This window comes from Chiloscyllium punctatum, chromosome 39, assembly GCF_047496795.1.
Source record: "Chiloscyllium punctatum isolate Juve2018m chromosome 39, sChiPun1.3, whole genome shotgun sequence".
NCBI classification, from domain to species: Eukaryota; Metazoa; Chordata; class Chondrichthyes; order Orectolobiformes; family Hemiscylliidae; genus Chiloscyllium; species Chiloscyllium punctatum.
The window spans coordinates 68,601,939-68,613,973 of NC_092777.1; the positions used below are offsets into that span (position 1 = coordinate 68,601,939).

At 54.9% G+C, this 12,035-nt stretch overlaps 1 protein-coding gene across 7 annotated transcripts in view; it reads left to right on the forward strand.

Moving 5' to 3' along the window:
* Positions 1 to 12,035, forward strand: part of rnf157 (ring finger protein 157) — a 181,044-nt gene that overhangs the window by 72,849 nt on the left and 96,160 nt on the right. For 6 of the 7 annotated variants that reach the window (XM_072559018.1, XM_072559017.1, XM_072559023.1 and 3 more), the window contains 2 exons: positions 2,286 to 2,351; positions 9,666 to 9,723. In XM_072559018.1, the coding sequence (XP_072415119.1) occupies positions 2,286 to 2,351; positions 9,666 to 9,723 (124 nt within the window). The remainder of the gene's footprint in view (positions 1 to 2,285; positions 2,352 to 9,665; positions 9,724 to 12,035) is intronic. The other variant, XM_072559019.1, reaches the window with a different exon arrangement.

Below are 12,035 nucleotides of genomic sequence, written 5' to 3' on the forward strand. Positions count from 1 at the left end.
GACCCTAACAACTCACTGAATGAGAATGTTTTATCTTCATTGGCAGCTTGCTTCATTTACAGATCACTTTGACTCTGTACCCTCACCTTCTGGTTCCTGGTTCCTCAGTGGGAACTTATCCACTGTAACCAGTCCCCGTTAACCAGTGAAAATCCACTCATGATGTTCTTGCCTGTCAGTAATTACCCTCAAACCACTGACTGGCTCAGGCCATATTGGAGTCACCCACATTGCTGTCAGTGTGGGACTGTGTGGGTGTATGGGAGGGTGTGTGTCAGTGTGGGACAGTGTGGGTGTTTGGGAGGGTGTGTGTCAGTGTGGGACTGTGTTTGGGAGTATGTGTGTCAGTGTGGGACTGTGGCAGGGTGTGTGTCAGTGTGGGACTGTGTGGCTGTATGGGAGAGTGTGTGTCAGTGTGGGACTGTATTTGGGAGGGTGTGTGTCAGTGTGGGACTCTGGTGTTTGGGAGGCTGTGTGTCAATGTCAGACTGTGTTTGGGAGGGTGTGTGTCACTGTGGGACTGTGTGGGTGTATGGGAGGGTGTGTGTCAGTGTGGGTGTATGGGAGGGTGTGTGTCACTGTGGAACTGTGTGGGTGTTTGGGAGGGTGTGTGTCAGTGTGGAACTGTGTGGGTGTATGGGAGGGTGTGTGTCAGTGTGGGACTGTGTGGGTGTTTGGGAGGGTGTGTGTCACTGTGGGACTGTGTTTGGGAGGGTGTGTGTCAGTGTGGGACTGTGTGGGTGTTTGGGAGGGTGTGTGTCACTGTGGGACTGTGTTTGGGAGGGGGTGTGTCAGTGTGGGACTGTGTGGGTGTTTGGGAGGGTGTGTGTCACTGTGGGACTGTGTTTGGGAGGGTGTGTGTCAGTGTGGGACTGTGTTTGGGAGGGTGTGTGTCAGTGTGGGACTGTTTGGGAGGGTGTGTGTCAGTGTGGGACTGTGTGGGTGTTTGGGAGGGTGTGTGTCAGTGTGGGACTGTGTGGGTGTTTGGGAGGGTGTGTGTCAGTGTGGGACTGTGTGGGTGTATGGGAGGGTGTGTGTCAGTGTGGGACTGTGTTTGGGAGGGTGTGTGTCAATGTGGGACTGTGTTTGGGAGGGTGTGTGTCAGTGTGGGACTGTGTTTGGGAGGGTGTGTGTCAGTGTGGGACTGTTTGGGAGGGTGTGTGTCAGTGTGGGACTGTGTGGGTGTTTGGGAGGGTGTGTGTCAGTGTGGGACTGTGTGGGTGTTTGGGAGGGTGTGTGTCAGTGTGGGACTGTGTGGGTGTTTGGGAGGGTGTGTGTCACTGTGGGACTGTGTTTGGGAGGGTGTGTGTCAGTGTGGGACTGTGTGGGTGTTTGGGAGGGTGTGTGTCAGTGTGGGACTGTGTGGGTGTTTGGGAGGGTGTGTGTCACTGTGGGACTGTGTGGGTGTGATTTGATAATGTTGACGAGTGTTGGGAGAAAATGAGGACTGTAGATGCTGGAGATCGGAATTAAATATTGTGGGTCTGGAAAAGCAGAGCTGCTCAGGCAGATTTCTGAGGAGCTGGAGAGTCAATGTTTTGTGCATATACCCTTCATCGGCTTCTCCTGATGAAGACCTTATGCTTGAAGTGTCGATTCTCCTGCTTCTCCGCTGTTGCCTGACCTGCTGTGCTTTTCCAGCCCCACAGGTTTTGATTCCCCCACGTTCTGTTTGTTTGTGCTCCGGATCCCACGTATGGTCAGGGGCAATGGGATGGGGGTTGTGTTTGTGGGTGGCACAGTGGTTAGCTCTTCTGCCTCACAGCGCCAGAGATCCAGGTTCAATTCCTGCCTCAGGTGACTGTCTGTGTGGAGTTTGCACATTCTCCCCGTGTCTGCGTGGGTTTCCTCCGGATGCTCCGGTTTCCTCCCACAGTCCAAAAATGTGCAGGTCAGGTGAATTGGTCATGCTAAATTGCCAGTAGTGTTACATGAAGGGGTAAATGTATGGGTGCTTGCGTTTTGGCGGGGCGGTGTGGACTTGTTGGGCTGAAGGGCCTGTTTCCCCACCATAAGTAATCTAATCTAATCTAATCCCCCTGGGAGCGGCTGAGCTGATGCACCTGGAGACACAATGGGCAAATCAGCTAAAAATTCCACAGCTACACTCATCGGATGCTCAGGCTGATCTGGGGGAGATCACTGCGTAGATCAGGTTGGTCTCAGTTTGTTGATGAGCTCTACATGTCTCTGGTTTCCCCTCGAGAAGCTGGTGATGAGCTGCCATCTTTAAGCGCTGCTGTCCATGTGCCGTCGGTTATGGTCTCCACTTGTTCACATTCCAGACCCCAACAGATGTAGCTGCAGAGGCTCGGTGTGACATGGCCCACCATCGAGATCAGGACGCTGAGGTAAGGGCAATGGGCCCTTTGGAACTGGGCTGCAGCAGGAGCTCGGCATGTGTTGGAATCACAATGTTACAACGAGAGGAGGCCTTTCTGCCCACTCCATCTACTATGACTCATTTGTGACCCACCCGCGTATCTTCTGCCTTTGCTCCATATTCCTCCTTATCCTTGCTTCACTGTAATCTCTCAATTTCAGATTAAATGAACATTATTCAGAATTAATTACTATTTGATTAGATTAGATTACGTACAGTGTGGAAACAGGCCCTTCGGCCCAACAAGTCCACACCGCCCCGCTGAAGCACAACCCACCCATACCCCTACATCTACCCCTTACCTAACACTACGGGCAATTTAGCATGGCCAATTCACCTGACCTGCACATCTTTGGAGTATGGGAGGAAACCAGAGCACCCGGAGGAAACCCACGCAGACACGGGGAGAATGTGCAAACTCCACACAGTCAGTCGCCTGAGGCGGGAATTGAACCCGGGTCTCTGGTGCTGTGAGGCAGCAGTGCTAACCACTGTGCCATCGTGCCGCCCACAAGAAGAGAATTTGCAGAAGAGAATTTCAAACATCTGTCACCCTTTGTGTCTAAAGATATTTCCAGTATTCATTCCTCAAGAGACCTGGCTCCCATTTTTAAACTCTGCCCCCTCATTCTAGACTCCCCAAGTAACGGAAATAGTTTATTTATCTACTATTTCTGTAGCCCTTAAAACATTGAAAGTTTCAATGAAATCACCCCTTACTCTTCGAAATTCCAGAGATCCAATCCCAGATTGTTTCATCTCTGCACAGAATTAAACTCATGAAGTCCCAGCAGCTTTCTGGTGAATCTAACCTGGGATTGTTGGATTGGGGTGGAGTGGGGGGGGGGGGGGTGTTTTTCAGTCAGGAGCGGGGTTGGGCTGATGGCATGGCGTCAGGGTTAGGGTCAGCAGCAATCACATAGGGTCAGAGGTAATGGGATGGGGGTTTATTGGGTAAGGGTCAGGGATGATGTCGTGGGGTCGGGGGTGGTGATGAGGTTTATTGGGTCAGGATTACGGTCGGCGTGATGGGATGGGGTCAGGGATGATGATTTGGGGTCAGGGGTAATGGGGATGGGGTCGGGGTGATGGGGATGGGGTCGGGGTGATGGGGTTGGGGTCTGGGTGATGGGTTGGGATCGGGGTGATGGGTTGGAATCTGGGTGATGGGTTGGAATCTGGGTGATGGATTGGGGTCGGGATGATGGGTTGGGGTCGGGGCGATGGGTTGGGGTTGGGGCGATGGGTTGGGGTCGGGGCGATAAATTGGGGTCGGGGCGATGGGTTGGGGTCGGGGTGATGGGTTGGGGTCAGGATGATGGGTTGGGGTCGTGGGTGATGGGTTGGGGTCGGGGTGAGGGGGCTGGGGGTTTATTGGGTCAGGAGCAGGATCGGGAGTGATGGGTTGGGGTCAGGGTGATGAGGATGGGGGTTTGTTGGATCAGGTGCAGGGTCAGGGGTTGATGGGTTGGGGTGATGGGGATGGGGTCGGGGTGATGGGGCTGAGGGTTTGTTGGGTCAGGGGCAGGGTTGGAGTAATGTTTTGGTGTTGAGGGAGATGAGTTGGGTTCGGGGTGTTGGGATTGGGGTCGCGGTGATGGGGATGGGGGTTTGTTGGATCAGATGCAGGGTCGGGGGTGATGGGTTAGGGTCACGGTGATGGGGATGGGGGTTTGTTGGATCAGGTGCAGGGTCGGGGGTGATTGGTTGGGGTTATGGGGTTGGAGTTGGGGGTGTTGGGTTGGGGTCGGGGTGTTGGGTTGGGGTCGGGGTGATAAGTTGGGGTCAGGGTGATGGGGATGGGGGTTTGTTGGGTCAGGGCCAGGATTGAGTGATGGTTTGGTGTTGAGGGTGATGGATTGGGGTCGGGGTGATGGGTTGGGGTCGGGGCGATGGGTTGGGTCGGGGTGATGGGTTGGGGTTGGGGGTGATGGATTGGGGTCAGGGTGATGGGTTGAGGTCGGGGTAATGAGTTGAGATTGAAGGTGATGGATTGGGTCATGGGGATGGGGGTTTGTTGGGTCGGGACAGGATTGGGGTGATGGTTTGATGTTGAGGGTGATGGATAGGGGTCGGGGTGATGAGTTGGGGTCGGGACGATGGATTGGGGTCGGGACGATGGATTGGGGTCGGGACGATGAGTTGGGGTCGGGGTGATGAGTTGGTGTCTGGGCGACGGGTTGGGGTCTGGGCGACGGGTTGGGGTCTGGGCGACGGGTTGGTGTCTGGGCGACGGGTTGGTGTCTGGGCGACGGGTTGGTGTCTGGGCGACGGGTTGGTGTCTGGGCGACGGGTTGGTGTCTGGGCGACGGGTTGGGGTCTGGGCGACGGGTTGGGGTCTGGGCGACGGGTTGGGGTCTGGGCGACGGGTTGGGGTCGGGGCGACGGGTTGGGGTCGGGGCGACGGGTTGGGGTCGGGGTCGGGGCGACGGGTTGGGGTCGGGGCGACCGATTGGGGTCGGTCTGATGGATTGGGGTCGGGGCGATGGATTGGGGTCGGGGCGATGGATCGGGGTCAGGGGTTGGAGCGGGGTTGGGGTGATGGTTTGATGTTGAGGGTGATGGGTTGGGTTCGGGGTATTGGGGTTGGGGTCAGGGTGATACGGATAGGGGTTTGTTGGATCAGGGGCAGGGTCCGGGGTGATGGGTTGGGGTCGGGGAGATGGGTTGGGGTCGGGGAATGATGGGCTGGGGTCGGGGTGAAGGGGGTTTATTGGGTCAGGAGCATGGTTGGGTGTGATGGGTTGAGGTCAGGGTGATGGGTTGGCGTCAGGGGTGATGGGCTGGGGTTGGGGTGGTGGGTTGGGGTCAGGGGTGATGGGTTGGGGTCAGGGCGATGGATTGGGGTCGGGGCGATGGAGTGGGATCGGGGCGATGGGGATGGGGGTTTGTTGGGTCGGGGCAGGGTTGTGGTGATGGTTTGATGTTGAGGGTGATGGATTTGGTTCGGGGTGTTGCGGATGGGGGTTTGTTGGATCAGGGGCAGGGTCTGGGGTGATGGGTTGGGGTTGGGGTGATGGATTGGGGGCGGGGAATGATGGGCTGGGGTCGGGGAAGGGAGTTTATTTGGTCAGGAGCAGGGTCGGGTGTGATGGGTTGGGGTCAGGGGTGATGGGCTGGGGTCGGGGTGATGGGTTAGGGTCAGGTATGATGGGTTGGGGTCAGGGGTGATGGGTTGGGGCCAGGGTGATGGGTTGGGGTCGGGACGATGATTTGGGGTCAGGGGCGATGGGCTGGGGTCAGGGGTGATGGATTGGGGTCAGGGGTGATGGATTGGGGTCGGGGTGATGGGTTGGGGTCAGGACGATGGGTTGGGGTCAGGGGTGATGAGTTGGGGTCAGGGGTGATGGATTGGGGTCAGGGGTGATGGATTGGGGTCAGGGGTGATGGGTTGGGGTCAGGGGTGATGGATTGGGGTCAGGGGTGATGGGTTGGGGTCGGGACGATGATTTGGGGTCGGGACGATGTGTTGGGGTCAGGGGTGATGAGTTGGGGTCGGGACGATGATTTGGGGTCGGGACGATGTGTTGGGGTCAGGGGTGATGAGTTGGGGTCAGGGTGATGGGGATGGGGGTTTGTTGGGTCAGGAGCAGGGTTGGGGTGATGGTTTGATGTTGAGGGTGATGGATTGGGGTTGAGGCAATGGGTTGGGGTCGGGGTGATGGGTTGGGGTCGGGGTATGGGTTGGGGTCAGGGGTGATGGGTTGGGGTCAGGGGTGATGGGTTGGGGCCGGGGTGATGGGTTGGGGCCAGGGTGATGGGTTGGGGCCAGGGGTGATGGGTTGGGGTCGGGACGATGATTTGGGGTCGTGGCGATGGGTTGGGGTCGGGGTGATGGGTTGAGGTCAGGGCGACGGGTTGGGGTCGGGGCGACGGGTTGGGGTCGTGGCGACGGGTTGAGGTCGTGGCGACGGGTTGAGGTCGTGGCGACGGGTTGAGATCGTGACGACGGGTTGGGGTCGGGGCGACGGGTTGGGGTCAGGTCGATGGGTTGGAGTCGGGGTGATGAGTTTGGGTCAGGGTGATGGGGATGGGGGTTTGTTGGGTCAAGGGCAGGGTGGGGTGATGGTTTGATGTTGAGGGTGATGGATTGGGTTCGGGGCGACGGTTTGGGGTCGGGGTGATGAGTTGGGGTCAGGGCGACGGGTTGGGGTCGGGGCATCGGGTTGGGGTCGGGGCGACGGGTTGGGGTCAGGGCGACGGGTTGGGGTCAGGGTGATGGGTTGAGGTCGTGGCGATGGGTTGAGGTCGTGGCGATGGGTTGGGGTCGGGACGACGGATTGGGGTCAGGTCGATGGGTTGGAGTCGGGGTGATGAGTTGGGGTCAGGGTGACCCGGATGGGGGGTTTGTTGGGTCAGGGGCAGGGTGGGGTGATGGTTTGATGTTGAGGGTGATGGGTTGGGTTCGGGGTGTTGGGGTCGGGGCTATGTGGATGGGGTCGGGGCGATGGATTGGGGTCGGAGAGATGGATTGGGGTCAGAGAGATGGATTGGGGTCGGAGAGATGGATTGGGGTCAGGGCGATGGATTGGGGTCGGGGCGATGGGTTGGGGTCGGGGCGATGGGTTGGGGTCGGGGCAATGGATTGGGGTTGGGGGTGATGGGTTGGGGTCAGCGGCATTGAGTTAGAGTCAGGATGATGGGTTGGGGTCGGGGCAATGGGTTGGGGTCGGGGCGATGGATTGGGGTTGGGGGTGATGGGTTGGGGTCAGCGGCGTTGAGTTAGAGTCAGGGTGATGGGTTGGGGTCGGGGCGATGGATTGGGGTCGGGGTGGTGGGTTGGGGTCAGGGGTGATGAGTTGGGGTCGGGACGATAAGTTGTGGTTGGGGCCGTTGAGTTAGAGTCGGGGTGATGGGTTGTGGTTGGGATGATGAGTTGGGGCCAGGGGCGACGAGTTGGGGTCGGGGCGACGGGTTGGGGTCGGGATGATGGGTTGGGGTCGGGGCGATGGATTGGGGTCGGGGCGACGGGTTGGGTTCGGGATGATGGGTTGGGGTCGGGGCGACGGGTTAGGGTCGGGGCGACGGGTTGGCTTCGGGGTGATGAGTTGGGGTCAGGGTGACGCGGATGGGGGGTTTGTTGGGGCAGGGTTGGGGTGATGGTTTGATGTTGAGGGTGATGGATTGGGATTGGGACGATGGGTTGGGGTCGGGGCAATGGATTGAGGTCGGGGCGATGGGTTGGGGTCGGGACGATGGGTTGGGGTCGGGGCGATGGATTGGGGTCGGGGTGATGGGTTGGGGTCAGGGGTGATGGGTTGGGGTCAGGGTGATGCGGATGGGGGGTTTGTTGGGTCAGGGGCAGGGTTGGGGTGATGGTTTGATGTTGAGGGTGATGGATTGGGATTGGGACGATGGGTTGGGGTCGGGACGATGGGTTGGGGTCGGGGCGATGGGTTGGGGTCGGGGCGATGGGTTGGGGTCAGGGGTGATGGGTTGGGGTCGGGGCGATGGGTTGGGGTCGGGACGATGGGTTGGGGTCGGGGCGATGGGTTGGGGTCGGGGTGATGGGTTGGGGTCGGGGTGATGGGTTGAGGTTGGAGCTGTTGGGTTGGGGTCGGGGTGATGGGTTGGGGTCGGGGCGATGGGTTGGGGTCGGGGCGATGGGTTGGGGTCGGGGTGATGGGTTGGGGTCAGGGGTGATGGGTTGGGGTCAGTGGTGATGGGTTGAGGTTGGAGCTGTTGGGTTGGCGCCGAGAGCAATGAGTTGGTATCGGCGGTGATGGTTTGGGGTCAAGGGTGATAGAGGAGTCATAGAGATGTACAGCACGGAAACAGACCCTTCGGTCCAACCCGTCCATGCCGACCAGATATCCCAACCCAATCTAGTCCCACCTGTCAGCACCCGTCCCATATCCCTCCAAACCCTTCCTATTCATATACTCATCCAAATGCCTCTGAAATGTTGCAATTATACCAGCCTCCACCACGTCCTCTGGCAGCTCATTCCATACACGTACCACCCTCTGTGTGAAAAAGTTGCCCCTTAGGTCTCTTTTATATCTTTCCCCTCTCACCCTAAACCTATGCCCCTCTAGTTCAGGACTCCCCGACCCCAGGGAAAGTACCTTGTCTATTTATCCTATCGATGCCCCTCATAATTTTGTAAACCTCTATAAGGTCACCCCTCAGCCTCTGACGCTCCAGGGAAAACAGCCCCAGCCTGTTCAGCCTCTCCCTATAGCTGAGATCCTCCAACCCTGGCAACATCCTTGTAAATCTTTTCTGAACCCTTTCAAGTTTCACAACATCTTTCCGATAGGAAGGAGACCAGAATTGCACGCAATATTCCAACAGTGGCCTAACCAATGTCCTGTACAGCCGCAACATGACCTCCCAACTCCTGTACTCAATACTCTGACCAATAAAGGAAAGCAAACCAAATGCCTTCTTCACTATCCTATCTACCAGTGACTCCACTTTCAAGGAGCTATGAACCTGCACACCAAGGTCTCTTTGTTCAGCAACACTCCCTAGGACCTTACCATTAAGTGTATAAGTCCTGCTAAGATTTGCTTTCCCAAAACACAGCACCTCGCATTTATCTCAATTAAATTCCATCCACCACTTCTCCGCCCATTGGCCCATCTGGTCAAGATCCTGTTGTAATCTGAGATAACCCTCTTCGCTGTCCACTACACCTCCAATTTTGGTGTCATCTGCAAACTTACTAACTGTACCTCTTATGCTCGCATCCAAATCATTTATGTAAATGACAAAAAATAGAGGACCCAGCACCGATCCTTGTGGCACTCCACTGGTCACAGGCCTCCAGTCTGAAAAACAACCCTCCACCACCACCCTCTGTCTTCTACCTTTGAGCCAGTTCTGTATCCAAATGGCTAGTTCTCCCTGTATTCCATGAGATCTAACCTTGTTAACCAGTCTCCCATGGGGTACCTTGTCGAACGCCTTACTGAAGTCCATATAGATCACATCTACTGCTCTGCCCTCATCAATCCTCTTTGTTACTTATTCAAAAAACTCAATCTAAGTTTGTGAGACATGATTTCCCACACACAAAGCCATGTTGACTATCCCTAATCAGTCCTTGCCTTTCCAAATACATGTACATCCTGTCCCTCAGGATTCCCTCCAACAACTTGCTCACCACTGATAGGTTGAGGTCAGAGGTGATGGATTGGGGTCGGGGGTGATGAGTTGGGGTCAGGGGTGATGATTTGCTGTCAGGGGTGAGGGTTGGGTCGGGGGCAGTGGGTTGGGGTTAGGGTGATGGGGATGGGGGTTGTTGGGTCAGTGCTCTCACTGTCTGTGTTTACAGGGTAACGCGGTCATTGAGGAGGTGTCTGCATCGACAGAAGGAGAGCTGGAAACTGAAGGTAAATACCCCTCACCCCCCCCCCCCCCCCCCCCATCAATGGAGTAAAACAATACCCCCTCCGTCACAGCCCCCTGTCCCCAACTCCTCTCCAACCCCATCCCCAGGTGTGTAAGATTGAGGGGCATGTACAGGGTGAGTACAGCACAGCTGTTGCCCTCAGTTGAAGGGTCAGTAACAAAAGGGTATAATTTCAAAGTTTGTGAGAAGATTTGTAGCTCGGGTGCTCGTTGTTGTGGTTCTGTTCGCCGAGCTGGGAATTTGTCTTGCAAACGTTTCGTCCCCTGTCTAGGTGACATCCTCAGTGCTTGGGAGCCTCCTGTGAAGTGCTTCTGTGCTGTTTCCTCCGGCATTTATAGTGGCCTGTCTCTGCCGCTTCCAGTTGTCAGTTCGAGCTGTCCGCTGTAGTGGCCGGTATATTGGGTCCAGGTCGATGTGTTTGTTGATAGAGTCTGTGGATGAGTGCCATGCCTCTAGGAATTCCCTGGCTGTTCTCTGTTTGGCTTGCCCTATAATGGTAGTGTTGTCCCAGTCGAATTCATGTTGCTTGTCGTCCGTGTGTGTGGCTACTAAGGATACCTGGTCGTGTCGTTTCGTGGCTAGTTGGTGTTCGTGTATACGGATCGTTAACTGTCTTCCTGTTTGTCCGATGTAGTGTTTTGTGCAGTCCTTGCATGGGATTTTGTACACTACATTAGTTTTACTCATGTTGGGTATCGGGTCCTTTGTTCTGGTGAGTTGTTGTCTGAGCGTGGCTGTTGGTTTGTGTGCTGTTATGAGTCCTAGTGGTCGCAGTAGTCTGGCTGTCAGTTCAGAAATGCTCCTGATGTATGGTAGTGTGGCTAGTCCTTTGGGTTGTGGCATGTCCTCATTCCGTTGTCTCTCCCTTAGGCATCTGTTGATGAAATTGCGAGGGTATCCGTTTTTGGCGAATACTTTGTATAGGTGTTCCTCTTCCTCTTTTTGTAGTTCTGGTGTACTGCAGTGTGTTGTGGCCCTTTTGAATAATGTCCTGATGCAACTTCGTTTGTGTGTGTTGGGGTGGTTGCTTTCATAGTTTAGGACTTGGTCTGTGTGTGTGACTTTCCTGTATACCTTTGTGGTGAATTCTCCGTTCGGTGTTCTCTGTACCATCACGTCTAGGAATGGGAGTTGGTTGTCCTTTTCTTCCTCTCTAGTGAATCGGATTCCTGTGAGTGTGGCGTTGATGATCTAGTGTGTGTTCTCTATTTCTGTGTTTTTAATTATTACAAAAGGTGTCATTCACGTATCTGACCCAGAGTTTGGGTTGAGTTTGTGGTAAGACTGTTCTAACCTTTGCATTACTGCTTCTGCTATGAGTCCAGAGATCGGTGAGCCCATGGGTGTGCTGTTGATTTGTTCATATATTTGGTTGTTGAATGTGAAGTGTGTTGTGAGGCACAAGTCCAGTAGTTTAAGTATGCCGTCTTTGTTGATAGGTTCAACATCCTGTTGTCTGTTATGTCTGTCCAGCAGGTTTGCTATTGTTTCTCTGGCTAGGGTTTTGTCGATGGAGGTGAACAGTGCCATTACATTGAATGAGACCATAGTTTCTTCCTTGTCTATGTGTATATTTCTGATGATGTCCAAGAATTCCTGTGTCGATTGTATAGATTGTCTGGATCCGCTGATCAGGTGTTTCAGTTTCTGCTGTAGTTCTTTGGCCAGTTTGTGTGATGGTGTCCCTGGTAGTGATACTCTGGGTCTGAGTGGGATGTCTGGTTTGTGCACTTTGGGTAGTCCATAGAATCTGGGGGTGTTGTTGCTTTCAGGTTTCATTCTCTGTAGGTCAGACCTGGTTATCTGTCCGTTTTTTTGTAGGTTCCTCAGTGTGTTGTTTATCCTATTGGTGAGCTGTGGGGTGGGGTCAAACTCCCTCTTTTGGTCGGTATTGGTATCAAGGAAGAAACTATGATCTCATTCGATGTAACGGCACTGTTCACCTCCATCGACAAAACCCGAGCCAGAGAAACAATAGCCAACCTGCTGGACAGACATAACAGACAACAGGACGTTGAACCTATCAACAAAGACGGCATACTTAAACTACTGGACTTGTGCCTCACAACACACTTCACATTCAACAACCAAATATACGAACAAATCAATGGAACACCCATGGGCTCACCAATCTCTGGACTCATAGCAGAAGCAGTAATGCAAAGGTTAGAACAAACAGTCATACCACAACTTCAACCCAAACTCTGGGTCAGATACGTGGATGACACCTTTGTAATAATTAAAAACACAGAAATAGAGAACACACACCAGATCATCAACACCACACTCACA